The 24,972-nt window shown below is 40.0% G+C and overlaps 2 protein-coding genes across 3 annotated transcripts; one reads left to right on the top strand and one right to left on the bottom strand.

Moving 5' to 3' along the window:
• Positions 1–720: 720 nt before the first annotated feature.
• On the top strand, positions 721–8,220 carry scamp4 (secretory carrier membrane protein 4). Of its 2 annotated transcripts, none has more exons than XM_085449797.1 (7): positions 721–873; positions 1,330–1,356; positions 1,614–1,742; positions 1,859–2,015; positions 4,109–4,210; positions 6,702–6,819; positions 6,947–8,220. In XM_085449797.1, exons 2-7 carry the CDS (start codon positions 1,350–1,352, stop codon positions 7,133–7,135), a joined length of 702 nt encoding a protein of 233 aa, XP_085305923.1. In that variant the 5' UTR covers positions 721–873; positions 1,330–1,349; the 3' UTR covers positions 7,136–8,220. The 2 variants fall into 2 exon arrangements, with proteins under 2 accessions (XP_085305923.1, XP_085305926.1); XM_085449800.1 differs by lacking the exon at positions 721–873 and adding an exon at positions 897–1,211.
• Positions 8,221–8,224: 4 nt separating this feature from the next.
• LOC146680118 (semaphorin-4E) lies at positions 8,225–18,990 on the bottom strand. Its single transcript, XM_085449796.1, has 13 exons — positions 18,656–18,990; positions 18,199–18,341; positions 17,027–17,089; positions 16,529–16,627; positions 15,428–15,527; positions 15,071–15,181; positions 14,783–14,934; positions 14,502–14,674; positions 14,133–14,289; positions 13,804–14,026; positions 12,722–12,837; positions 12,286–12,502; positions 8,225–12,102 (listed from the first exon to the last, which is right to left on the bottom strand). Exons 1-13 carry the CDS (start codon positions 18,762–18,764, stop codon positions 11,339–11,341), a joined length of 2,427 nt encoding a protein of 808 aa, XP_085305922.1. The 5' UTR covers positions 18,765–18,990; the 3' UTR covers positions 8,225–11,338.
• Between the last annotated feature and the right edge of the window lie 5,982 nt (positions 18,991–24,972).

Here is a 24,972-nt window from a genome sequence, read left to right as displayed (position 1 = left end):
GTTCTGAAAAGCGTCATAATTCAGTTACAAGAAACGTTGAAGTTTCATAAATGCATACCTTTGCCTAATAACAAAGGCATAAATGTGTTTGTTTGCCCCCCCCGCCCGTTATATCAGTTGCACGGAAGTAGCTGGCAACGCAAGTAATCCGGGCGCTACAGCTTTAAGCAGCTGCGCGCGCTCCCGCGGACGGCAATCAGTTTCTGGCAGACAATCACTTTTTGGCACAACACCTGTATAAACTCCCGACTATTCCAGTGTCCCGGACCAACAGTTTTTTTTGTGTCAGTAAAGCGGCTAAATGTTTATGAATGTGTTAATGAGGTTTTCATTTCTCTACTTTATGATTAAAAAGGCCTCTCTCAGCCTCTGAACCATCCAACACCACTTCCACCTCTGAACCATCCACCACCACATCCACCTCTGAAACATCCACCACCACGTCCACCTCTGAAACATCCACCACCACGTCCAGTTCTGAACCATCCACCACCACATCCACCTCTGAAACATCCACCACCACGTCAGCCTCTGAACCATCCAACACCACCTCAGCCTCTGAACCATCCAACACCACCTCAGCCTCTGAACCATCCAACACCACTTCCACCTCTCTGTTTACAGAGAGGGGACTGGGTGGAAACGATGTCATGTTGAAGTCACGCGTTTTCCGTTTACCGCTCGAATGGCTGCTGGGACGTGTAGTTCTACTGGTCCCCTGTACTTGCCGAATATAAACAGTTTTGAACTACATGTGGTGAACGGGGTAGCGCAGTCGCAGATGATGGGTCGAAAAAGCGCATGCGATTCCTAAACGATTCCAGGACCCCACCGTTGTCGTCGACTGAACCGCGAGGATATTCTGTTACCCCGGTAAAGCCGACATGTCTTTGCTGTCCTTTTGCTGTACAGACCATTGCTATTCAAATGAAGCAGCAGCGTGAGATAAAGTCACTGAGCTCATATCTGCTACTGTACGACAACTAACTGCTTAGGAACACGCCTTAGCTGCTATCAACTCTAAAATGTCTCACGTAAAGCAAAGAGTTAATAACTTCACGTTGGCATTGGTAAAACATGAAAGTGTTCCTGTTGGCGTATTGAAATCGGTATACAATTTGAGCAAAGTTGAAATCTGCAGTTAGAACTAATTAGAGGGTTTACTGTTCCTGCAAGTGGTCGAAGGTTAGCTTGAATTTGTATAAATCAAGGTTAGCACTGGCAGAAAATTAATGGCAGTTATATATATATATATATATATATATATATATATAATTTAAAAATGTGTGGAGATTTACGTCTCTTTTTTTGTATATTCTTCTTTTTCAGGGAAGACGTGGAATTTCAAAATGGCAGGTTAGTTGCTATCTCTCTATTAAAGAAGGGGTGGGCTGCAAAGTACTTGGAATGCAATTTTTACTCCCTGCAAAAATTGGGCCCCTTTAGCAGGCCAGTTTTGGCCTCCAAGCCTCATGTTTGAAATCTTATTTAAAGTACAACTCCACTATACCTCGTTTTCTCTCTCTCCCTCCCTGCACTGTATTCAGATATATTCAAATAAAAACTATTACTATGGCAGTACTTTTATGATGTAATCTTGCTTCTTGTTTCAGAGCGGGCCAATAACTTTCCACCCCTGCCCGAGTTTGTAAAAATAAAGCCATGTTTTTACCAGAACATTGAAGAGGAAATACCTGCACCCCACCAGCTGCTGGTACGCAGAGTCTACATTCTCTGGATGAGTAAGTGTCTTCAGTTTCTTCAGAACAGGAAGCATATGGATTCCTTCCATTTTTGCTGAGAAAGTACTTATTTCCCTTTGTTTTTTTTAACGCACGCTTATTTCTCCTCTTTGCAGTGTATTCGGGAACACTGTGTGTAAATTTAATCGGATGTATTGCTTGGTGGGCTGGGGGTGGAGGTGCCACAAACTTTGGCTTTTCCCTGCTCTGGCTCATCCTCTTCTGCCCCTGTAGTTACACCTGCTGGTTTAGACCACTCTACAAAGCTTTCAGGTCAGTTATCATTTAGTAATTCCCACAAATTTATGAGCAGCTTCTGATTACACGCATGCATACATTACAACTTTAGCATAACATCAGGCGTACATTAAAAAGTTCTTATAAATGCAAAACAAACTCAGATGACACATTATCAAAGTCAAATGTTTACCCAGGGAGTAAAACTGGCAGAGAGAAAAACTAATGGCTTTCAAGCATGTTCCAAAGAAGAAGACTATAACAAGCAAAGGCTCTACGGTAAAAGCTGTTTTGTTTTGTTTTCCAGTCTGGAATGCTTAAAAGGCAGCAATAAACATAATATAGATCAAGGGAAAATGAAAATTCATCTGTATCTAGCTGCATTATTCCAGAGCTATGCCAAAAGGTGCAGATCAACTGAAGGTTTTTCAGGGTGCTTTTAGAACAACCCGATAATAATGAATTACAATACTCGAGCCTACAAGTAAAGATGCATGAACTACTATTTCACCATGACTCTTAGACATGACTATTCTAATTTTAGACATATTGCGCAAATGCAAGAAAGCAGTGCGCCATATTTGGTAAATATGCGCATTGAAGCACATATCCTGGTCAAAAATGACTCCAGGATTCCTTTGCCAAGGTAATGCCATTCAGAGTAAGTATCTGGTTAAACACAGTGTTTCTAAGCTTTTTAAAGTAAAATAAACTCGGTTTTATCTTAATTTAGAAGCTTTAAATTAGAAGACTTTTTATGTCTCTTAAAAAAGTCATAGCTTTGAATCAGTTAGATGTTGAGTGAGCTTAAGAGAGCTGCTTGCACCATGTGTCAAGAAAAGTGGTCTAAAAGTATTTCCTGAAGATTATATATCTGATTCAAAGTGTGTCAGTTTCAAGGGTTTACGTACTACTATCTGCATGTGTAATTTTGTGTCAGTATGTTCAGGAAAGATGAGGAAGATTATGATCGCCTCCACCAGGGACATGTATGTTTTTGTTAGCATTTGATTGCATGCATGTATGTCTCACTCTCTGTAAACATGATGGCTTCAAAAGTTTATCATAAATTATGGTAAAACTTTCTAAGCGTGTGGAGTGGCGTCATGTTAATAATCCATTAAAATTTTACTTCCATCCACCGATGTCTTCAAGATCATCTTAAGGATTTATTGGTTGAAAATTGACCAAAAGCCTTTTAACTTACAAGCTAGTTAATAGTTAATAAAAGCGGAAAAGGTGAGCTTTTTTGGTATTTAAAAGTGAAATAAAACAAATCTAACTGAAAGAAAAAGATTATTCATAATTTTGAGAATAAAGTCAAAACCTTGAGATTAAGGTCACAATTCTATTTTGAGGAAAAAGTCGAAACGTGGAGATTACAGTTGTCGTTACAAGACAAAACTGCCACGGTTGCAATACCCTCTGAGTTAGTAAAATCGTTCTTGGTAACTAGGAAGAATATGATTTCTCTTTTAACACATAATCATATTGTGGCGATAAGGACATTAAAAAGATGGTCAGATTGAAAAACTTTGAAGTAGATTTTGAATTTTTTTCTCAAAATAGTTTTTCGGTTTAATCTTGAAATTTCAACTTTCTTCTCAAAAGTATCGACAATATTTCTTTTCTTATGCAGCCCTAATACTCATAGAATGAACTCTTTAGAACGGACAGAAATCAACCCAACCGGTCGCGGCAGATGGCCCCGCCCCTCCCTGAGCCTGGTTCTGCTGGAGGTTTCTTCCTGTATGATTGTTGGGGTTTTCTCTGTATGTATTATTGTAGGGTCTACCTTACAGTATAAAGCGCCTTGAGGTGACTGTTGTTGTGATTTGGTGCTATATAAATAAAATTCATTGAATTGAATACAAGCCCCCAAAAAGTTTGATCAGCTCTGACTGTGCTGCTTGTTTTCTGATTTGAATTTGCACCCATCTTTTGAGTTTACTGAGAACATTTCCAGCTTTTCTGTGACTTGTTCATGTTTCTCTGCAAGTATGTGTGGTAGTTTGACTCAAATCTTGCCAACAAGAAGGAAGAAGCAACTTTGCAACAGAAATGGAAAACCTTCGGGCTTTTTTTCTACTGTATCATCTTTGTATTTTCTTTTCTTATTTTCTTCATAGGGCTGACAGCTCGTTCAACTTCATGGCCTTCTTCTTCATCTTCTTCTTTCAGTGTGTCTTGGCCCTCATCCAGGCTATCGGCATCCCTGGTTGGGGAACATGGTAAGTTGACCCAAACCTGCTTTGAACACCACACATATTGGCTGCTAGTTTATTTATTTATTTAGTTATTTTATGTTTTTTGGGGTTTTTTTTTTTATCGGATTGGGTCATGAAGGTTTCTCTCTGATGATCAAGGCAGCTGGAAAATGTGCTTTTCACCACACATGGCTGTTTCTCATCTGTTCAATAAAAAAAATCATGAAGTTAACATATAAGGAGGTGAAACATTTCAAACTGTTTTAAAATTGAAAATAATTGCCATTTTTAGCCTGTTATCTACCCAGTTGTATGTAAATACAGAATGAAAGTGCATTTTTTTTTTTTTTTTTGTATATGTTTGAGCTGCAGAATAACAATGTGGTTTAAATTTTGTGAATTACTATTTTATTATTTTTTAAATTTCGCAAAGTTTTTATGAAGTGGTGTTTCTAAACCGGTTTCATGTAGTACTGACATCGATCTGTTTTTAGAGACATTGTACTCTCATTGGCCGCATTGTTAGGTACACCTGTCCAACTGTTTTTTAAGCACTTATCTAATCAGCCAATCACATGCCAGCCATTCAATTAATTTAAACATGGTCAAGATGACCTGCTGATTTTGGCGGGTGGGGGGGTCATTCGTGATATCGTTATAGCAACACTGTGCCTTTATGTCCCTCATGCACAACAAAGTGACATATCTGACAGTGAGAAGTGTATTTCTGCTGCTGAAGATTTGGTAAAAAGGGAGCTGCTCTAACACCCCCAACATAGCGCAATACTTTTGGAAAATATGCTAGAAACCTGTTCCAGCTGAATGGAACAAACTTCTTTTCAACACTCGAGGCAAAAACACTGTGGAGTACAACTGGGCTAGGGTGACAGGCAAGTAGGAGAGATGCTGGCAGCTGTGTACAGTCCAAAAGTAAACAAATGGTTCAACCAAACGTCACTGGTGCATAGCTAGTTAAACTGCGTATAGACTGGAAGAGCAGAAAATGGATGCAAATCATTGACGTGGTTATATATTGTTTGGCAAAGTACATGAGACCAGTTTAAACGGTGGGAAAGGAAGCTGTTATGCAAATGGTTAAAGAGACCAAGCCACATTACAACATCCCAGATAGAAAATCTTTTACCATTTTTAGTGTTCAGTGTCTTTTTTTTTCTGCTTCAGAAGTATTATGGCACATTTTCTTAAAAAATATAGTGATTTAATTTTGAGGCTATATTGCCCCCAAATTTAAATGTTGCATGGTTGTTGGTGCCATACAAACCGGTCGGAGTATTTTAGAAACCGTTGGATTTTCCCACACAACAAACTCTAGAATCACAGAGACTGGTCCCAAAAAGATATCCAGTGAGCAGCAGTTCTTTGAATCAAAATACCTTGTTGCTGACAGAGGAGAATGACCACACTGATTTGAGCTGATAGAAAGGAAAAGTAACCACTCGTTAAAAATGAAGGGATGTAGCAAGACCACTGTAGGGAAAACTCCTGCCAGCTAAGAACAGGAAACCTGAGGCCATAATTCACACAAGCTTCTCAAAATTGGACAACTGAAGATTGAAAAAATGTTGCCTTGTCTGATGAGTCTTAATTTTTACTGCAACATTTGGATCGTGGAGTCAGAATTTGGCATGACAGCATGTAAGAAAATGACAGTGAATTCACTGAGCTCAAATGGCCTCCACAGTCACCAGATTTCAATCCAATAGAGCAACTTTGAGATGTCGTGGAATGAGTCTCATCATGGTTGGTCAGCAGAGAAATCTACAGCAACTGTGTGATGATATCATGCGATTATGAACTGAAAAGTTTCCAGGACGTTGTTGTATCTGTCACCTAGAATTAAGGCAGTTATGACAGCAAAACAGGATCTAACCTGGTACTGATAAGGTGTACCTAATGACCATGAAGGTGGCCAGTAAGTGTAGGTCAAGTAGTATCTTGTTTTCTTTCTTTTTTTTCTTTTTTTGTTAACATAAAACATGAAAACAGGGGTGGCTAAACCTCAGCAAGTCTTCTCCTATTTGGAGGATTGGTGTTTGATCGCTGGTTGCTCCAATCTGTATGCCAAAGTATCCTTGGGCAAAATACTGACCCCCATGTTGCTCTCTGATGCGTTCTTCAGAGTGTGAATGTTAGATAGAAAACACTTGCGTGTAGAAAAATGTCTGTATGAATGGGTGAATGAGGCAAGCTGTGTAAAGCGCCTTGAATGCGTCAGTAAAAAGAAACACTCCATATAAGAACCAGGCCAGAAAATCTTTAAAAATGTAGGAAGTAATAATAAAAAGTAATGATAATAAGACTTTTGGTCGATGTGTTAGCTGATCATTGCTGCGCTGTTTGTTGCTATGCCTCAGTTCTCACTGCTTCGTGGCTCTTTTTTTTTTTTTTTAATAAAACTTTAAATTGCATTTGTATTAAATCCACTTTGCTAAGTGCATACTGTCTGATACACTAACCCATAAAACTCCATCTCACCCTCACCAACACAACAAAGCGGCTGGATTGCAACAGTGACGTTTTTCAGCCAAAATGTGGGCTCTGCTGTAGTGATGCTTATCACAACTCTGCTCTTCACTCTGGTGACTGCTTTAATGGCACTGGTTCTCATTAAGGTGAGTGAACGCCTATGCTGAAAATGCACACGCACTTACCTTTACCTTTGTGTGGGTCAACGTGCACACAGTTCCTTGCAGACACCAAAGCACACCAACAACTACCTAACACACCCACTTTCTCCAGGTGCACAGAATGTACCGTGGTGGTGGCGGTAGTATGCAGCGAGCTCAGGAAGAGTGGAGCACCGGGGTGTGGAAGAGTGCCACGGTGAGGGAAGCGGGGCTTAACGCCGTCGCTCAGACTGCCCAAGGCCCAAGTTTGCCACAGTACCCTACGGCGGTGCCCAGCTATCCCGACAACAGTCACTGGTGATGGCTAAGAATCGCCTCTAGGGGGAGACAGATAACTGGCAGTTTAACCAATGTTCAAGAAAGCACTTCAAAAACGCCATTTATTTAACCCTTACTTTTCAAAGTATACAGGTGTGTTTTATGAGAGGACAGAGTTTTATCAGAAAGCCTCTACACATGTGGTAGAGGACTATCCTTAGATTATACCATTCCATTTCAGCTTTGTTTACATCTAGTCCTTAAAATGAATGACTCAATTGGAAAAAGAGTGAACACTTTCAAGAGTGTGTGAGAGATGTGTGCCTTATAGACCTCTATAATAGGATTGTTTTTGTATATTGCCAGAATTGCATGCTCGAAATAATGGTATGCTGAAGAGCAGGGTTTTTTTTTTTCTTTTTTGCAAGAAGACGGTGTACAAACTGGTGATTTTTTTTTATTTATTTTTATTTTATTTTAGGTTTTTGAGCATAAATTGAGCTTATTTTTGATGGTCTGCTTGATATGTCCACGCTTGCCTGTGATGTATTGAAATGCGCCTTACTGTTGTGTTCAGATTTTTGCATGTTTAAAAAAAAAAAAAGCCTGAACACCTGATTTTTGCCTTAAAAAAAAAAACACTCTAATTGTTCTTTTTTGTTGTTTTTTTTTTTTTTTTTGTAAAACTGGATGCTTCAGTGAAGCAACTCTTCTGTGCAACTTATCATTGAGCCAAAACACTTTCTACTCTTACGACGGAGGGGGCTGGGTGTCTCCACCTCAGTATTTCACAATTCCTGTTGTTTTAAAGCTACACTGTTTGCTTCTAGTGGTCAGTGCCCTGCAGTGACAGCACCTTATCAGCTGTTGCAAACCTCCAGCAACTTTCAATTTTCTCCCAGATAGACTGAGTTATTGCATCTGGGGTCTACACTGTGTTGCATGCAGCCTGCTGTGGGATTCTGAATGAAGGCGATTCTCTTATTACAAATGAACGGATGTGATGTAAACAGTAAAGACGGGCTGAGTGAACTAATGCATGCAGATGTGGTAACAAATTGTTTAAACATAGTCTAATATCAGACATGACTGAGGAATTATTGGATTTTTTTTTTTTTTTTTTTTAAAGAAATATGCATATATGCTGGTAATGCAACACCGTTGATCCAGATAAAGCTTGTTTGAAGTAAAAGCGCTGTCATAAAGAAAGGTTGCTCCCTCATAGATACACAACTATTTTTTCTTTTCTTTTCAACATACTGAAGTGCCCTTTATGGCCAACTGCCAAATTTAATACTTTGATTTTTCTGATATTTGATAAGTGACTGATAAAATGGATATGTTAAACTAACACTGTTGCAGCATTTCAATAAATCTTCTTTTTCACATTGTGTTTGCCTGTCCCTGCTTATCATAAAAATACATGTAATTGTTGGATTTATGTTGAAAGTCTTAAAAATGAGTCAGTTCTGCCACAGCTACTTTAATATAGAGTGAATTTAAATCTTTTTACTTGAGTTTTATATATACTTTTTATGCTGTCTTTAAACTGCAAGCAAACTCATGTATATCAGTTCAGTTTTGATAGTCTGAACACCAAAAATCATAGAGAATGAGCTTTTCAGCTGTGATTTGAACCAGATGCCAGTCTGATTTTTTTTTTGCAAGCAGTCCTGTCAGTTTGTGGAGCTTGTACATTTCTTGCCTGACTTCACTCTCTTGCTGTGAGACACTAGTGAAATGCTTCGGGGTATGAATAAAAGTATCTCTTGACATCCTAAAATTCTGGATGAAATCTGCTCCAGTAAAGCTCATCATGTTGCAATCCTACTATTCTTAAATTCAACTAATCTGAATTTCGTCATACAGAAGTAGCAGCTATTGCTTCACAAGAAGACCCTGAAAATTGATAATATTTCACCCTACAATTTTACTGCTGATGAATTCATTTCAGCAACACTATTATCCTTTAGCTCAGGGGTCCCCAATCCCAGTCCACGAGGGACGGTGTCCTGCAGGTTTTAGATGTGTCCTTGATCCATCACAGCTGATTTAAATGGCTAAACAACCTCCTCAACATGTCTTGCAGTTCTCCAGAGGCCTGGTAATGAACTAATCATGTGATTCAGGTGTGTTGACCCAGGGTGAGATCTAAAACCAGCAAGGACACCGGCCCTCGTGGACTGGGGTTGGGGACCCTGGCTTTAGCTTTTCAAATAGAGCCCAATACAGGATGTTTAAAACTAATACCAATATTTGGATACATTAGCTGATTTCCTTTTTCTTTCAGATGCATAAAAAAAGAGATTTTGCCATCATTTGTTACATGAATTTACTAGTTTACACTCCCACTACTTAGTTCAAATTGTTGTATTTGTAAATTCTGAAGACATTGGTTGCCAACAGGAAGTTGCACTTTACATAGTTTGCCCACCAGGGGGCAATGTCAACACTCATAACAACTCCCGTGTCTTCTTTTTTTAACTTTCATGTTTTGGGCCATCATTAATAGATACTAACCGATTAGCAAATATCTATCAGCAAATAATGTCAATTTTCCAATAAATAGGTCGGGATCTAATTTTAATAACTTAAACACCTCCTAGAAAGTCAGTAGTCTGTTGCTTGACTAACAAAGAGAGACAATTATTTGCACCTATGACCAACTTAGAATTGATAATTAACCTAGTGGACTGTGGGAGGGAACCCACACAAGCACCTTTAGGAAATTCTTGCTGTGAAGTAATGGCGCTAACCACTGCACCACTGTGACCAAAGAACAGTATTACAATGCATTTCACAAAGGCAAATAAATATTTGCCATAAGGATCACACAATAACTCAAAGCCAGATGTAAGAGAAGAAGCCTCATTTAAATGTTGGGAGGAAAATTGGGCCTGAGAGAGGTCAGCTAAAAGCCATTTCTGAATGATGTAAACAATTCCGTTTAAGTCTTGTAGCTTTATTGTTATAAAATGTATAACAGTAGTTGGCAGTGTTATAGCTGGGATGATTTTTTAGTGCTTTTTTAAAAAAAACCACACACACACAAATTGTACCCTTTTTTTAAAATAAAAAAATATTCAAATGCACAGGTAACGTTTGAATGATTACTTTGTACTACTGATATTGTACATCCATATACAATTCTGCTGTTTAATAATTCAGCAGAGACCCATTTCAACTCTCATACAGACAGTTGTACAGAACTTGATGAAACATAAAAGTCTCTGCGCAATGGCGCTAATGACCAAAACTGAAAACCACAGAGAAGATTCGGGGGGCTTCACTGCAATTGACTTTTTGTCCAAAACAAACTGTAATAATTACGAACTGAGCATGTGGTGTTAATGATGATGTTTTCCTCCCCTACAAACCATATGAAACCTTTGGAAACATTAATATTGGAAGCAGTGGCTTTGTGCGTTGCCTTCAAATACATTTCCCGACTGTGTGAGACATTACTGACTTACTGATTCATAAGTGCATGACAAGACTCTCAAAGTTCCTTTCATGAGCAAGGCAGCATGTTTCAAAGTTTGACACCGAAACTCTTGGATACGCTGCACCTCTGAGTTGTTTCACTGACAGAAATGTACACCCCCACCCTTGACATTACAATGACATTTTTGTCTGTTTCTTATTAAGTGTACAGTATGCTTGGAATCAGAAATGTAGCTACACACCCAAAAAAAGAAAAGAATTACCCCAGTTCACCCTAAATATAAAAATTCTTTTTTTTTTCTTATTGAAGACAGAGGTCCAACTGTTATATTAGTGGGGGTTATGCTTAAAAATAGAGGTATGTATGTAGAAGATGTTTTTTACGGCCACCAGGAAATAAAATAGTGATACAGACAACTGATCAATCATTAAAAATCATTGAAAATATGATCAAAATGCTACATGTCCAGTGTTTTTTATACTATATTTACAAATAAATAGTCCAAAAAGAAAAGGTGTTGGCTGTACACAATCTATTGCACAAAGCTTATTCACAATTTATCATTATACAAAAAAAAAATACATATAAAAACATTAACCACCAGTTAAATATCTTTTTAGAGGACATGAGCTGCCTGGTAAGAATATGGAAATGATAGTCAGTGTAGGAAACAGGACACCAATCAAAAGAATTTATAATGCGAAAACCTTTATAGGAACCGAATCTTAGTGGGAGTACACCTATAGGAAGATAATTAGTGCACGAGTCCTGCCTCAGACTGAATTCTACACCTCAGCAGAGTCAAATCTCTGACTCATCATTTATGTATCCCAGACCGTCCAGACTTGAAATGTTGGCCATAGGTGGGAAGTGATGCTCCCCATTCCCTTTGAAGTCAACAGCAGGGTGATTATTATTGGCACTGCAAGGTCCCCCGGATTCAGGCCCCAGGAGCTTTACCTCTGAAGTTCTGTTCAGGATCTGCCTGTACTCGGTTGACTGCCTTCTCGTCTCGCTTTCACTGGGCCGCTGTACAAACTTTAAGCACTCCCAGTGCCCACGGCTCCAGATCATAAATATGACTCCCATCAGAGAGAGGCAAATCAGGGACAGCATGGCCACAGCCACCTGTAGATGAGTTATCCTGCCACTGTCGTTTTGACTCTCAGGAGACGAAGGTTTGTCAATGTTATGGCTTGGCACTGGATCTGGTGTCAAATGTATTGTTTTGTGAATAGCTTCTGTGGTACTTGGCACCTCTGTGCCAAAGGTGGGGATGATCCCCGTTGTCGGGTCAGAGTAGAGCTGTAAATGATAAACCGCCACAGTCTGGTTGTATTTTTGTCCGTTTATCTCCTCTACTGAGTCGCAGATATACTGGCCAGCGTCTGTTTCAGAAGCACTCAGGATGAGGAGACCGCCACTGTAGATGTAGTATTTGTTGTTGGAGTGAAGTGTGTGGTTACCGAATCGCCAGTCGGCCACAGCCAAGTTAGAGTGAAGTTGGCACGACAGCTGGATATTGTTCTCTGGAATGAGGACTAATTCGACAGCTGTCACTGGATCTAAAAACACACAAACGCAAGGTTAATTCATGCTCATAAAACTGCTGCCATGTCAGCACACGCTTGATCAAAGGGTGTCAGTGGGTTTCTCTCTATAATATTGTTATTTCTACAATCGAACAACCCTTGTGCTTTCTTGGGTTCTGATTTAACACTAAATAAAAACAACTGAATTTAAAGTACCTAGTGGAGGACACTGTGACACATCTCCCTTCTTGAGACTCTGTATTGTATGTGGGGAGGGGGACAAAGTGTTGACGGAGGAGCACTGCTTGGTGGATAAATCCCAGGCGCAGTACGGATCTCTTGCAAGGATGCAGTCCACACAAGTCTCATAGCGGCTGCAGTTACTGACCGGCATCTGGACTGCACCAGAAGTTGAACCAGCATACACTTGACCCTATAAGTGCACAACCATAAAGACTCATAAATATCAAAAGACTAAAAGTGTTTCACCTTTAGCACAACTGAAGCCTCTTTATTGCCTGTAAGTGCCAAATAGGTGATGACATATTCAAACTAAGATATTAAACAGTATCTCCCAACCAAAACCCCAGCAAACAACCGTAAACTGTGATGATGACGAAACATGTATAATGGACTTGTTATTATATATTACCTCAGTGGATGAGAGGCGCAAGATAGAGATGGGCTCGTGGTTTTCATACAGCTGAACCTCCTCGATGATGAACATCTCTCCGTCATAGTTCACAGCCTTCTGAACATAACCGTTTCCTATTACAAAGACAAAAAGCAGAGCCCGTAACTTACACAAGTGTATTTACCCATATCATTTGATGACTCTGCTGCTTAGAACAAATCATAAAAAGCTAATGATTAACCAAGTTATATTTATTGCTTTAAAAGCCTTTACTTTGGTCTCTGCATTTGCAACAGTTTTAGATTTGCTTTGGGCATTTTTTTAGCCAAGATATTACAAAAAAATAGGGACTATAGAAAAGACACACAGGAAATGGTGTGAGGTGGACTCAAACTCAGGCACCTGCAGCCACCTTCAGCAAATGGGTCACCTGCCCAACCAGGTGTTGTGCAGGTGATGCCTTTATAAAGGGGAAAAACTGTGCCATCAGTTTTTTAATGGTAAGCTTATAACTAGAAAACACTTATATGACAATATGACAAATGTCATATTGTTAAAATCTATTGCTAAATTAATGGAAACTAATATGTTCACCTCCTTTAGTTACATTATAACGACAATATAGTTGCGTTAAAGTTGCATAATTCAGTCTTTCTGATAAGTTCTGATCAGATTTAGTGAGAAACATAATCACTGAGGACATTTGTAATTCTGTGTCAGGGAGCCACTTGCAGTGCTCAAACTCTTTCCCAAGTACAATAAACGAATCTCTTTTTAATCAGCATAATTAGGAAAATTAAGTCCTCAAACAAAATTTATGTGGATCACTATGTTTTTTCAGCTGCTAAGCTTCACCCAGAAACAAAAGCCAGTTTCTAAATTTGCTGTTCTGATATCTGATTTTGTTACTTTTCTCCTTCTGTCAAGTTTTAAAGCCATTTAAAAGGTTATGAATTCATTTAAAACTGCAGTATTGAATATTAAACTTTAACTATTTTAAGAATTTTATGTGAGTGACTGTTTAACATTAAAAATAAAACTCAAGTAACACCGGCAGTACTCCAAAGGGGCCTTTCTGAAAAACACAGCTCTTTTTTTACCTGTGCCAATAAACATGACGTTATATTTCTCTCCGTCCAGGCCCTGCACGCTGTCCACTACAATCCGAGTCAGCAGAGCTCCCTTCGTGATCAGCAGCGGGCCTCCTGTCAGTGGCCGAATTGCTTCATCCATTAGAGGACGATCCCTGATGAACTGGAGCGTTTTGTCTGGAAGGTCCAGAGAGCGATTCATCCCCATTTTACGCACCATGTTATTGATGCACTGAAACACAAAAACTGCAATTTAGATTTTTTTTCTTCCACATCTATTTGCGTTTATCTGGTTTTTCAATTGAATTTCTGCATGCAACAAAAGTCTGTAAACGCACCGCTCCTGGTCTGGGGACCGGCACCTCACCGGTGTACATCACCCATTTAATATGAGACGTCTCCACAGCAACAGGGGTTTTAAATTTTCCCTCATTGAAAATATCTCTAATAGCAGATACGCTGTATGCACAAACAGCCGACTTCTGGGATAAGCTCCTGGAAACGCAAAATAACAAGTTTAGGTGAAATTCAAACAACACACTGAGACAAGTTCGTATCAGCTGAGTCTCAACAAAATACTAGTTGCAACAGACTTGGTAGTTTTTTTTTTGTGTGTTAACTAAAAGCTCAGGATACTCCTAACATTCCTCAAAGCCAACACCCACCATGAGCAATAAGAGCCACTGGATTTGTCAGCAAACACTTACGACTGTGGAGTGAAGACAGCATAGAAGACACTCTTCCTCCAGTCCTTGTGTCTGAGAAGGAAGACATCCTGGACAATGGAGGGCAGGCTGGGTTCAGACAGGGAACAATCCAGGCGAGCTTTCAGGAACGACGTCCATTTCCTCTGCAGTGTCCGCTGGCCGCCCATATCCCCCTTTAACACAGATATGGAGCACTCTGTGATGTGTGTGCGTATTGCCTTTAACAACAACCAGACCTGTGTGAGACAGGCCAAGGCTTTTGAACAGACTGTGTTCATTACCTTGCAGACACGGGCCACTCGTGACACTGAAACCTTTCTGTAGAAGTCGTACTCTATGGCATTTTCACTGAAGAACAAGTACACCTTGTCGTCGTCACCATCGGGACTATCAAAGCTCTCATCCACAAAATCCATGTAGACAAAGTTTGGCTCTGAAAACACAAATTGAATTGAATTGAACAAATTGAATTGAACACAGGCAAACGAAAATAGAAGTCAACAGCACCACAAACGCTAAAATGTTCATGGGGTGCTATAAAATTTTAAAAAGAAGGGAGAGGAAATCACCATTGAGCCAGGAGCTTTTAAACTCGGTACGAAGAGCCAAGTTTGAGCTGCGCAGAACAACAGGCTCAGAGCCCAAGAAGTTGATGGATGTGGCAGAATACAAATCGTTTCCTGTGAGACAGGAAAAAGAGGTGAGTGAAAATTCCTGGAAATCCATTATTCACTTTAAATTGTAACAACATCACATTTATATACAGAAAAATTTGGCATTTCGACAAATCGTACAGAGAATGCTGAATGAGCAGGTAGCTCTAGTAAATATACTCCGAGCGGTATTTTTCTTATTTATTTAGTGTGTGAAGTGAAATCTGCACACAACTATCAAATCTTCATTCTGTGTCTGCCTCAGACACTCACCAACCATGAGGGAGGAGTATCTCTGAAAGGGATCGAAAGGACACTTGCCCTTCCCCTCCTCCGGCTTTCCCTGCAGCGTCAGCTGTCCTTTAGCAAACGTCTGTCAGAAACAAAGAAAGAGATCAAGCAAAGAGAGAGAAGTTGAGAAAGCTGTGTTTTATTGAGATTGAGGACTGGAACTGGAAGCTTACCGTTTGTTCACATGTTTAAGCAGTTAACTAAACTTGCATACATTTGCATAATAACTCGCTAAAGTGTCCAAACGAAACAAAGGGTTTTACATGGGTTTTCAAAACTCATATCTGGAATCACTTTAATTGTTTCTCTTAAAATCTTCTTCCAGAGTCTGGGGATACATAATGAGCATATTGTCTGCCTTTATTTATTTCGTTTGTTATTATCATAGTCCTGCAGGTTCACATAGCAACAGTTTAACACCCCATTGTGATGCAGCCAAGGCTGCTCAGTCCTCTGAAATTTCAGCATCTTGCCAAAATAAACAGTTTTCCAAGACACCAACAACAGGGGAAGGAAATTTAACTGACGATGACAGGAGAGAAATGTCTCAAAGCGTGCCCATTTACAACACTTCAGCATAAAGCTTAACAAAATTCAATCCCAGTTATTACTGCTTGAATTAAAGCAGACCCTGCACTGCCTTCTGCTCTGTTATGTCTAGAATCTTTCAGCGGTGGATGCAAGTTCAGCATATCTACAGGTAGGCTACTGGCTGCTCAACAACCCTACATTTCAAACAGTGAGAGCAGATTTTCTGAATATGGTCATCTAAGACACACCACCCTAGCTGTGTACCATATACCAGCTGTTCACATTGTTTGTTTGTGAGGGGCAGCCAATGAAATAAAAGCTGGTTAAAGGGAGAGGAGCTTGTTTAAGAGTGTAAGATAAGGTCATCCAGAGCTGCACTAGTACAGGCCAAGAATAAAATATGAAGTTGGAAATGAGTATTACAGGTTCCCTTTAAAGTAAGACGAGTGATATCATTTTCATTGCAAACAAATCAACATGGGAAAGGATAAAAACAAAACTGTGCATCCAAACACACGTACATTAAACACGTACTCTTAAAGCCACACTTACCAGATAATCACAGGTCGGGCTAAACGCATTTGTACCACACACATAAATTGTAGAGTCATTCACTCTGTGCAGGGTTCGAATGTAGTTGCGGCATTCCACCTGCAACAAGATCCAGCAGAGAGAATGCCAAGGTCAGAGCTTTGTTAGTTCAGCCGCAAAAACACAAACATACCGCATACATATAGTGACTGCACATGCTGTCCGCAGCTCGCGGTGACCAAAAGGTCAGGGCTGTGCACATGCGTTTTCTTCCTGTGCCTTTATTTGGACTCTCAGCACAAAGATATGAACCAAGTACTTCAAAGAGAATTCCATGTAAAGACATGAAAAGGGGAAAAAAATCATTCTCATATAAATGATTTACACATGTGCTAAGATAAAATGTGAGGGGGGAGTAAACAACTTTCAATCAGTGGTCATCTTTTACAGCTGCAGCAATGCCCCCGAAGTAAAAGTTGTCTAGTGCAAAGCTTTTGTTTTGAACGACTTTACACAAACCTCTGCATTTTTTCCCTTGTACGTGCAGTCCCTCTGCTTATCCTCAGTCACCCGCCAATACACCTGCACCAACAAAACGAAAGAGTCTTGTCAAAGCATTCAGGAATGGTGTTGCAACCACACAGTAGTAGTCCAGTTACAGCTTTCACAATTTATTGTTTTTCGAGACCTGTCAGCGTGCTCTAAAAGCATGAACCGGTTAGCTGGCAAAGCACTCCTCGCCTCTGACTGTTAGACATGTATCTACAACTATGAACAAACAACAGAGTCCAACAGAACCATTATTATTGAAATATCTCATGCAAATGTGCAGTGGTCATGTAGAATGAAATGATGTGTGAGAAAACACTGTACGTAATGTGACCTAACATTTGCCCATAATTCACAGCATCTGAAAGATGTGCAAATATGAAATGTTTCTTCTCTTTATACGACAAACTTGACACAGTGGATTTTAGGGAAGATATTTAATATGCTGTGAATGATATTTGAGACTTTCAGAAAAAAAAATAGAGCAGCCCATCTGACACCAACAACCGTGCCACCTTCCAAGTCACTTAAATCTCCTTTCTTCCCCATTCTGATGCTCGGTTTGAACTTGTCTACATGCCTGAATGCACTGAACTGCTGCCATGTGATTGGCTGATCAGATATTGCCGTTGCACTTAAACAGATACACCTAACAGAACTGCCAGTAAGTGCATGCAATAAATCAGTACTGTATACCAGCCTAGCTGTTGATTAACTATTGATTAACAACCTCTATTATTAGCTATTATCAGCTATTGCTATACTGCAAACCAGCGAGAAACAAAATGCTGTTTACTTTTTTTTTTTCTTTGTAAAGTACTGAAATATTTCACTGTGTTAAGCCAGTGCTATCACAGCATAACCTAAAAGAAAGTTAAGAACCATGAATACAAATCACATCTAAGCATGATAAGTCCATCTTTGGCAGGGCTACTGATTATTTGAGGAAATGGCTTCAGTGCTGTGGTAAAACATCATAAATGTTTAATGAATCTTCCATTTTTAATCCACAGTGATAAAAAAGTTAACTAATTACTATTTCATCAAACAAAATAAGCAACATGGCAGCTCCAGCGTGTGTATTTTATATGTACATTATCTGACAGCTCTGTTCAGAGTGTACAGACTCCTCATGTTCTTACCGTAGCATTTTTAACTGAGATGTCGCTCATATTCAAAGCATAGATGGCCTCTCTTGCCCCCAGCAGCATCACACCCAGGTCTTCTCTCATCAGCATCGTGGAGTAATTGTAGATCCCCTCTTCCCTGAACAACTTCAGTTCATCTGCACGGAGAAATCTGCATCATACACTGTTTTTTGCTTTATTTACCTCCCACATGTTAGCTACTGTGACTCCATGCAGTAGGAAAAATGCCCCCACAGCAAAAAGCAAAATGCTAATTTACTGAAAACTAATAAACTTGTCCCAGCCAGCAAAAAAAGAGATGTTAAAGTTGCACTACTGGGTCATAAATCACAGTAAAAATATTCAAAACTGCTCTAGCTTCTACTTCTGATTCAGCCCACAAGAAGAAAGAATATGCTAAGAATAATTCTACGACATATTACTGGAGAAGGTGAGAGAATCTCTGACTCACTCTGGTAGGGCACGGTCTTTCGTGGCACACAATAGTCAGTATTGACGGCACTAAAACAAACATGGAGCATCAATCCACAGATGATGCTCAGAGCTAAAAGAAGAGACATGGCTCAGAGTCCGGGTTTGTCTAAGTGTGGAAGAGCTGCAAGATCCAGCTCCGCCACCAAAGCACGAAATCAGAGAAAGATCATGGTCCACAGTGTCAGTCCAGATGTTGTTAAACTGTGGTGATGTCACGGTCCTGGACATGTGCCACTCTGGCATAAGTCATCATATTTGCTTACAGAGACCCTCTAAAGGTGAATCGTTCAGATGTTTAACCGGGAACGTCGAACTTGCTGGAAATCTATGTCGGTGTTAGCCTCCAGCGCAGTGCTAACGAGCTGCTGGTGTCCTCTCTGGAAGGAGGAGCAGAAGCCATACTGCTCAGCTAGTGGTGAGGGATGCTGGAGGAGATCATTTTCACGGCAGCCCACTTCTGGAAGAGATATGAAAACATCTATGAAATAATCAAAGAGACCCATGAAATAGAAAACCTGACTTTAATACCAAACCGGGAAATATTACATACATTAAAAGATGGCTACATTCCCTTGAAAATTTTCAATGCAAGCTGGTTTTCCTCCAACACTTTATTTCTTTTCATTTTATCTCTGTTATGCTTGATGATTTTTATGCAGGGCAATATAAATTTAAAATACCCCTACTATTATGCCCTTGCTACCTATTCTTCTCATTTATATGGACTTATGGCCTCTACAAGAGTCACTCTGCATGGCTCACAATTCAAAATAATCCTTTTTATTTTACATTATACTGGGTCCTCATGTAGCCCCCCAGTTCATCTACTGCCTGAAACAAGCACTTTAGCTCCCTTTGTATATCTAAGTTTATCTAAGTGACAGCAAGCAAGACTGGGAAAAAGAGGACCACTTAAGATGAACCCTTTGTTCGTTTCCTGGAGAACTTCCGTCTTTCTTTCCTTCTTTTTTTTTTTATTAATTTGGGTTGCTCAAAAGAGCCAGATTAAAAATAAGCAACACCTTTCAAGTTAAAGATAGTAGTGAAAATACTAAGGTGGGGAAAAGTGTCATAAATGAACATGTTCTGTTTGCTGACCGTTAAATCCTGAAGACCCAGACAGTATGCTAAACAGAGACAAATATAACCATGTTTTTCTACCAGAGATGTCTGGCACCACTTACAGCTAAAGCTATGACAACTCATAACAGTAAACTTCACAAAGGAAGCTGATGTTAAGTGAAATTCTGCAGAGTGCCATATACTGCCCACCCACCCACCCCCACTCTCTCTCTTCCTCCTGCACTCTCTGTATCTTCCTGTCCTCCTCCCTGATAAGAACCTGCTTCCTCTGGACTCAGCAGGGTTCAAGCAGCAGCAGGGATCAGTTCAGGTTTGGGCATGCATGCAGATCACGGTAATTCACAGCTCACGAACTCCATCCCTACCCTGGGATTCATGTGGAATCGAGACTTACCACTTCTTTGGCGAGATTCACTCTCTGTGTTTTGACAAACTGAGCGATGCAGCCTCATTCAAAATTCATCAAGGCACTTTAACTCAGAATAACACACAGAGCATATTCGAGACCAGATTCGCAAGGTAAAAAACAGAAGAAGAAGAAATAAATAAAATGGGTTGTGCAGTACACAGCTGCTTTGCATGTGCTATTCAGATTTAAGTAAAAGTAAAAAGTAAAGATGCATCTTTTGAAACACCGTACAGTCCTCGCCTGTTGACAGAAATGAAAAAATGACAGTATCTATAGTTCCTTGAGAGACAGCTAAGCGTTAACTCCCCTGGGTCTTTGAGCAGTCTGGGTTGTGCATTTTGCAGCTAACCTGCTGTGCTCCCACCCTGTTGTTAGTTGACACAGTGGGACGAGCTGCTGCATGTACAGGACTGCCCCTGTGTTCTCAAAGAGGTGACATGTTGCATGCTTTTTACCACAGCCTGTTGGGGGCTGAGGGTACTGTGGGTTAAGCGCCACAGCTGAACGGAATAACTGAAGGTTGTTTTTCAGAGGTTTTGGCAGATAGGTCACGATGGCGCAGACAGGTAGGCATGGCCACAATAACAATACAACACGCAACAGTCGTCCTTTCCTCTGGCTCTCCCACACTTAACATAGCGTAAGGGGTGACAGTGCACTGCTGAGGGATTTACAACACATATGATGCAGATTTCCATTCGCAATGGGGCCCTTAGGTTATGTTTAGTCTGGAAGTCGCTTAATGAATTGACAAAAAATTATATAAATCCTAAAAGTCTGAGAATTTGAAAGTAAAAAGGCCCCACTGCTTTATCAGTGGATTGTACGTTATTAATCTAAACGCATTAATTAGTTATTTATCGCATTAATTTGCCTCCTAAGGCAGGAGAACAAGCTGAAATTGCATCTTCATTAGCTAGTCACTAAGATAATGTTGTCTGTATCCATTTAGTGATCCCCGAGAAGCACACGCAGTTTATTTATTAAACGTGTACCTCCACAAAAAAACAAAAAAGCCCTATACCTTGCTACAGATAAAATCAGTGTTTGACTGCAGGCTAACAAAACAAAGAGTGTAGAAAAATGAAAATTTGTTGTCATTCTTTGTTTATTTATAACTAGAAACAACACCTCTTACATTAGAGGTAGATAGCCCGTTAGAAGTGCAGCTTTTAATATTTTGATATAAAAATGTGTTTTGTTCATGTCTTTGGTCATTGCTTCTCTTGCATGTGAGCGCACGCTGATGCATGTTCAGACTTTGACATTAGTAAATGTGCTGAAAGCTTCTCTGATCTTACCAAAAAGAAAAATCAGATTTTGTTCACTGCGTACGAGCAGGGTTTGTGACACCGCGAGTAGCTTGGAAAAAACAATCGCAGTCAAACGGGAGATACGAGTTGTATTGAAATCAAATAAATAAGGGAAGAAGGAAGTAAAGATTTCATTTATTTTAAGAGGTGCCGCACCTTTCAGGATTTATTTTTCCTTGGAAACGAACATTAATTTTACATTTCAGATTCGTGTCAAGGATTTCTTTAGAATTCTTTTTTATTTTTAATCAGGAAAGACACACCAATGGACTGTTTGACCTTTTTTGTCATGCACACGGTTGCATAACACCTCTGCTCTACATAATGGCTTACTAGCAATACAGCCCCTAAGACTTTATGGCTTATTACACAGTGGCCTTTTATCAGTAGCACACCTTTATTAGTTCTGGTAAGTAAAACTGGACCTAAGATGTTTTAACACTACATTTTAAATGGTGAGCCATTTATTAACATTAAAGGATTTGACCTTTTGTACAGTGAACCCCAGCTTTTTTGATTTCCTCTTGTTTATTTGACACCTTAGTGACAAAAACAAAATTAAACCGCCATCAGCGTGGGTGTGCTCTTCACTGAGGCAAAAGCTATGTCATGGAAGACTAGTGTACTATTATTTTTCATAAGGGCACGATGAAAATTCCAGTACGGCCAGCAAAACCTGCTCACGGACCCGTCACTGAGCACGCAACTTCATTATGCAGCTCTGAAAAACTTGATATTCCCTTTGTGTCAGACTATAGAGCAAATCTATGGTATTCACTCACTGACTAATACTGCTCACACAGACAGTATACAGAACCTGCATGCAATGAACAACACTTTCTAATCTCTATACTTCTTTTGCTTCTGTTTAAAATCACTGACATTTAAAGTCTGATCTGAGGTCAAACAGTACTCACAGAATTAACAAGATTGTGACTAAAACTGTTCCCTTGCATCTCCATACATCTAGATGTAAATGTCAGCATGTACCTTCCTACCAAGCAACATTCTAAAAGGGTTAGCACAGGGACTCCAAGTGGGTTTTTACTCATCAATCGGTACAACACGAACAACTGTGGGTTCAAAAGCTGCACATGAACGAGTTCAATGCGCCGAAGAAGCCTGGCAGCAGTATCTCAAGACACTGGAACCACTTGAAGCATGGGGATATTTATAGCCTCTTTAGGAGCCTCCACGCCATCTCCAAAAACCTCTACAATGGATTCTCAACACAACTGCGTGCTGATAACAAAGTAAAAACCTCATGCAGCAGCAGCAGCGTCTGAGACGTGCTCAGACTTGCATGCTGTTGTCATCCCTGTGAGTCATAATACATCCAAAAAGCAGTCAGTCAAACAGCTGGAGTGAGCCATGACTGCTTTGGTGTACGCTTTAAATGACGGCACTACGCTGAGCTCTATGGGTGAGGTCCCCTTCGGCAGTAACTGATTTACCTCTGGCCTGACAAACTGTTATTCAGGTTTGATTCTGTTTGAGTCACTGGCCGACTGGTTGGTCGTCTACTGCCTCTTTCTACGTCTTGTTGCCATTTGGGCGTAAGCTGAGCTGTCCACTGGCAGGCCAGCTGGTGAGCTGGCTGTGATACAGTATTTCAACAGCACACCGGCCTAAACAGGAAAGTGCCAGTGGGAGGGTTTTCACCCCTGACACCCTGTGTGTCACAGACTGTTGTTATTCACTGGAAAACACACCCCAGTTCAGCACCGGGTTATATTTTTGCAAGCTCACATTTGCTTAAAAAAGAAAAAGCCCCCCTTCTTTTATCACAATGACAGTAGCTTCCCACCTTTTGTTTTGATATGCAGGAGGATTGTAATTAGCTGAGAGCAATACTTCAAAAACATGCAGCGTGTACAGTTTTTAAGCTACAGCCCAAATCAGTGAAACTGCGCCAGAGCACAACTGACAATATCATTAACTGGAATGAAAGTGACAACTGAGCAACACAATAACAAAAGCAAAAGCCTGTTTAATAAGATACTGACTTTTGTTTTGACATATCAATTGTTATTGAGTCAAAATGCACGCATGCACGCACGCACGCACGGAGAAAAACACACACACACCCAGGCAAGTCTGTGCAGGTCGTAAAGTGTGGGGCGCTCCTCTCTTTAGATTTAAAAATCAACACCAAGAATTTACTTCACAACTCTTACATTGTTTTTTAGAAAAAGGGTGTGTGTTTTTTTAAACCAGTGCTATCAGCTCAGTGTTTTCACTTTGGCCAAACAGCCACCAAAAACCAGAAGATAATTTAGATTATAATACCATAAAACATTACAGAGGACAAAAAGGAGCAAAATACAAAGAATTCATGTCTCACTTTATTTTAATTATCACTGAATTAGTTCTTTCAGCTTTCTTAGAAACACTAAGGTGTATTCTTACTGGGATGGCAAGAGAATCTTGATGTTTTTGTAAACCTTCACTTACTGCCATTACGATGTTATTATTCATTTCATTTTAAATCCAAGAACTGTCGTGTTGATAAACTGCTATGTGCAATATGCCTTCTGCTTTCTGAGCTTAGACCTTAAAAACCTGGTGCCAGCCAGTTACGATGTGACAACCATAAAGATGTTTTTCCTGTTGTGGTTTCCAAGACTTATCTAATCTCTGAAAGCCACTTTGCTGACTGTCTGAGTCGAAAGCAGTGGTTTTCAAACTGGGGGCACAGACTTAAAAGAAGACGGGTGGGGGTAATCTGATGATCAATATGCAAAGAAAGAGCATGTTGGGAAAACAAGGGTTTGCTGACGCTGTCCTGCTGACCTTCACTAAAAAATTAACTAGCTTTCTTTTTTGTCCTTGTTATTGTTAATGATTGATAACAAATCTGAGTCACCTACTGATTGGGGGTGGGGTGGGGGGGGTGGGGGGGTCATGCTTGGATAGGCTTGAGAACCGCAGTTTATGAGAATCTGATTGCGAACTATAAGAAGTTATCTGTCAAATAAACTCCAAAGTTCTTTTGGAGATGAATCATATACATGCAATCACAGTGAAACAGACACAATCTGCATCATCTCCAGCTTAGAGCAATGTAAGTGCTATTATCAGCCATGAACCCACTTAATGTAGCTGCAGTATGACAGCTACAATCGGGCAATCCCCAGAGCAAGTGAACTGAAAGCCTTTCACTTCGTCTATCGTCTGCTCACTGAGCCACACACACTCACACTGGTACAATTCTCACCATCACTAAACCTCCACCACAAATGCCCTCGAATATCCGCTTCACCCCCATTTAACATCAAGTTCGGTTCAGTGATAATGTGCATACAATGAAAATTTGCTGCTTTTTAATAAATTATTTGAGAATGTGTGAATTATTGATGCAGCAGTATTGATTTTTCTTTTTTTTTTTGTAGCTGTGTGTGCGCAGAGAAACGTTTCCAAAAGATTAAACATGCTGATGCTTCCTTCTGCGCACTATATTTAAGAACTGATTCATGTCTCTGAAGTCTG

This window comes from Copadichromis virginalis, linkage group LG23 (assembly GCF_057382275.1).
Source record: "Copadichromis virginalis isolate Kocher_CV1m ecotype Utaka linkage group LG23, C_Virginalis_male_GT1.1, whole genome shotgun sequence".
In the NCBI taxonomy this organism is placed as follows: Eukaryota; Metazoa; Chordata; class Actinopteri; order Cichliformes; family Cichlidae; genus Copadichromis; species Copadichromis virginalis.
The sequence above is the reverse complement of the archived record's forward strand: the minus strand, read 5'-3'. Positions and strand labels throughout refer to the sequence as shown.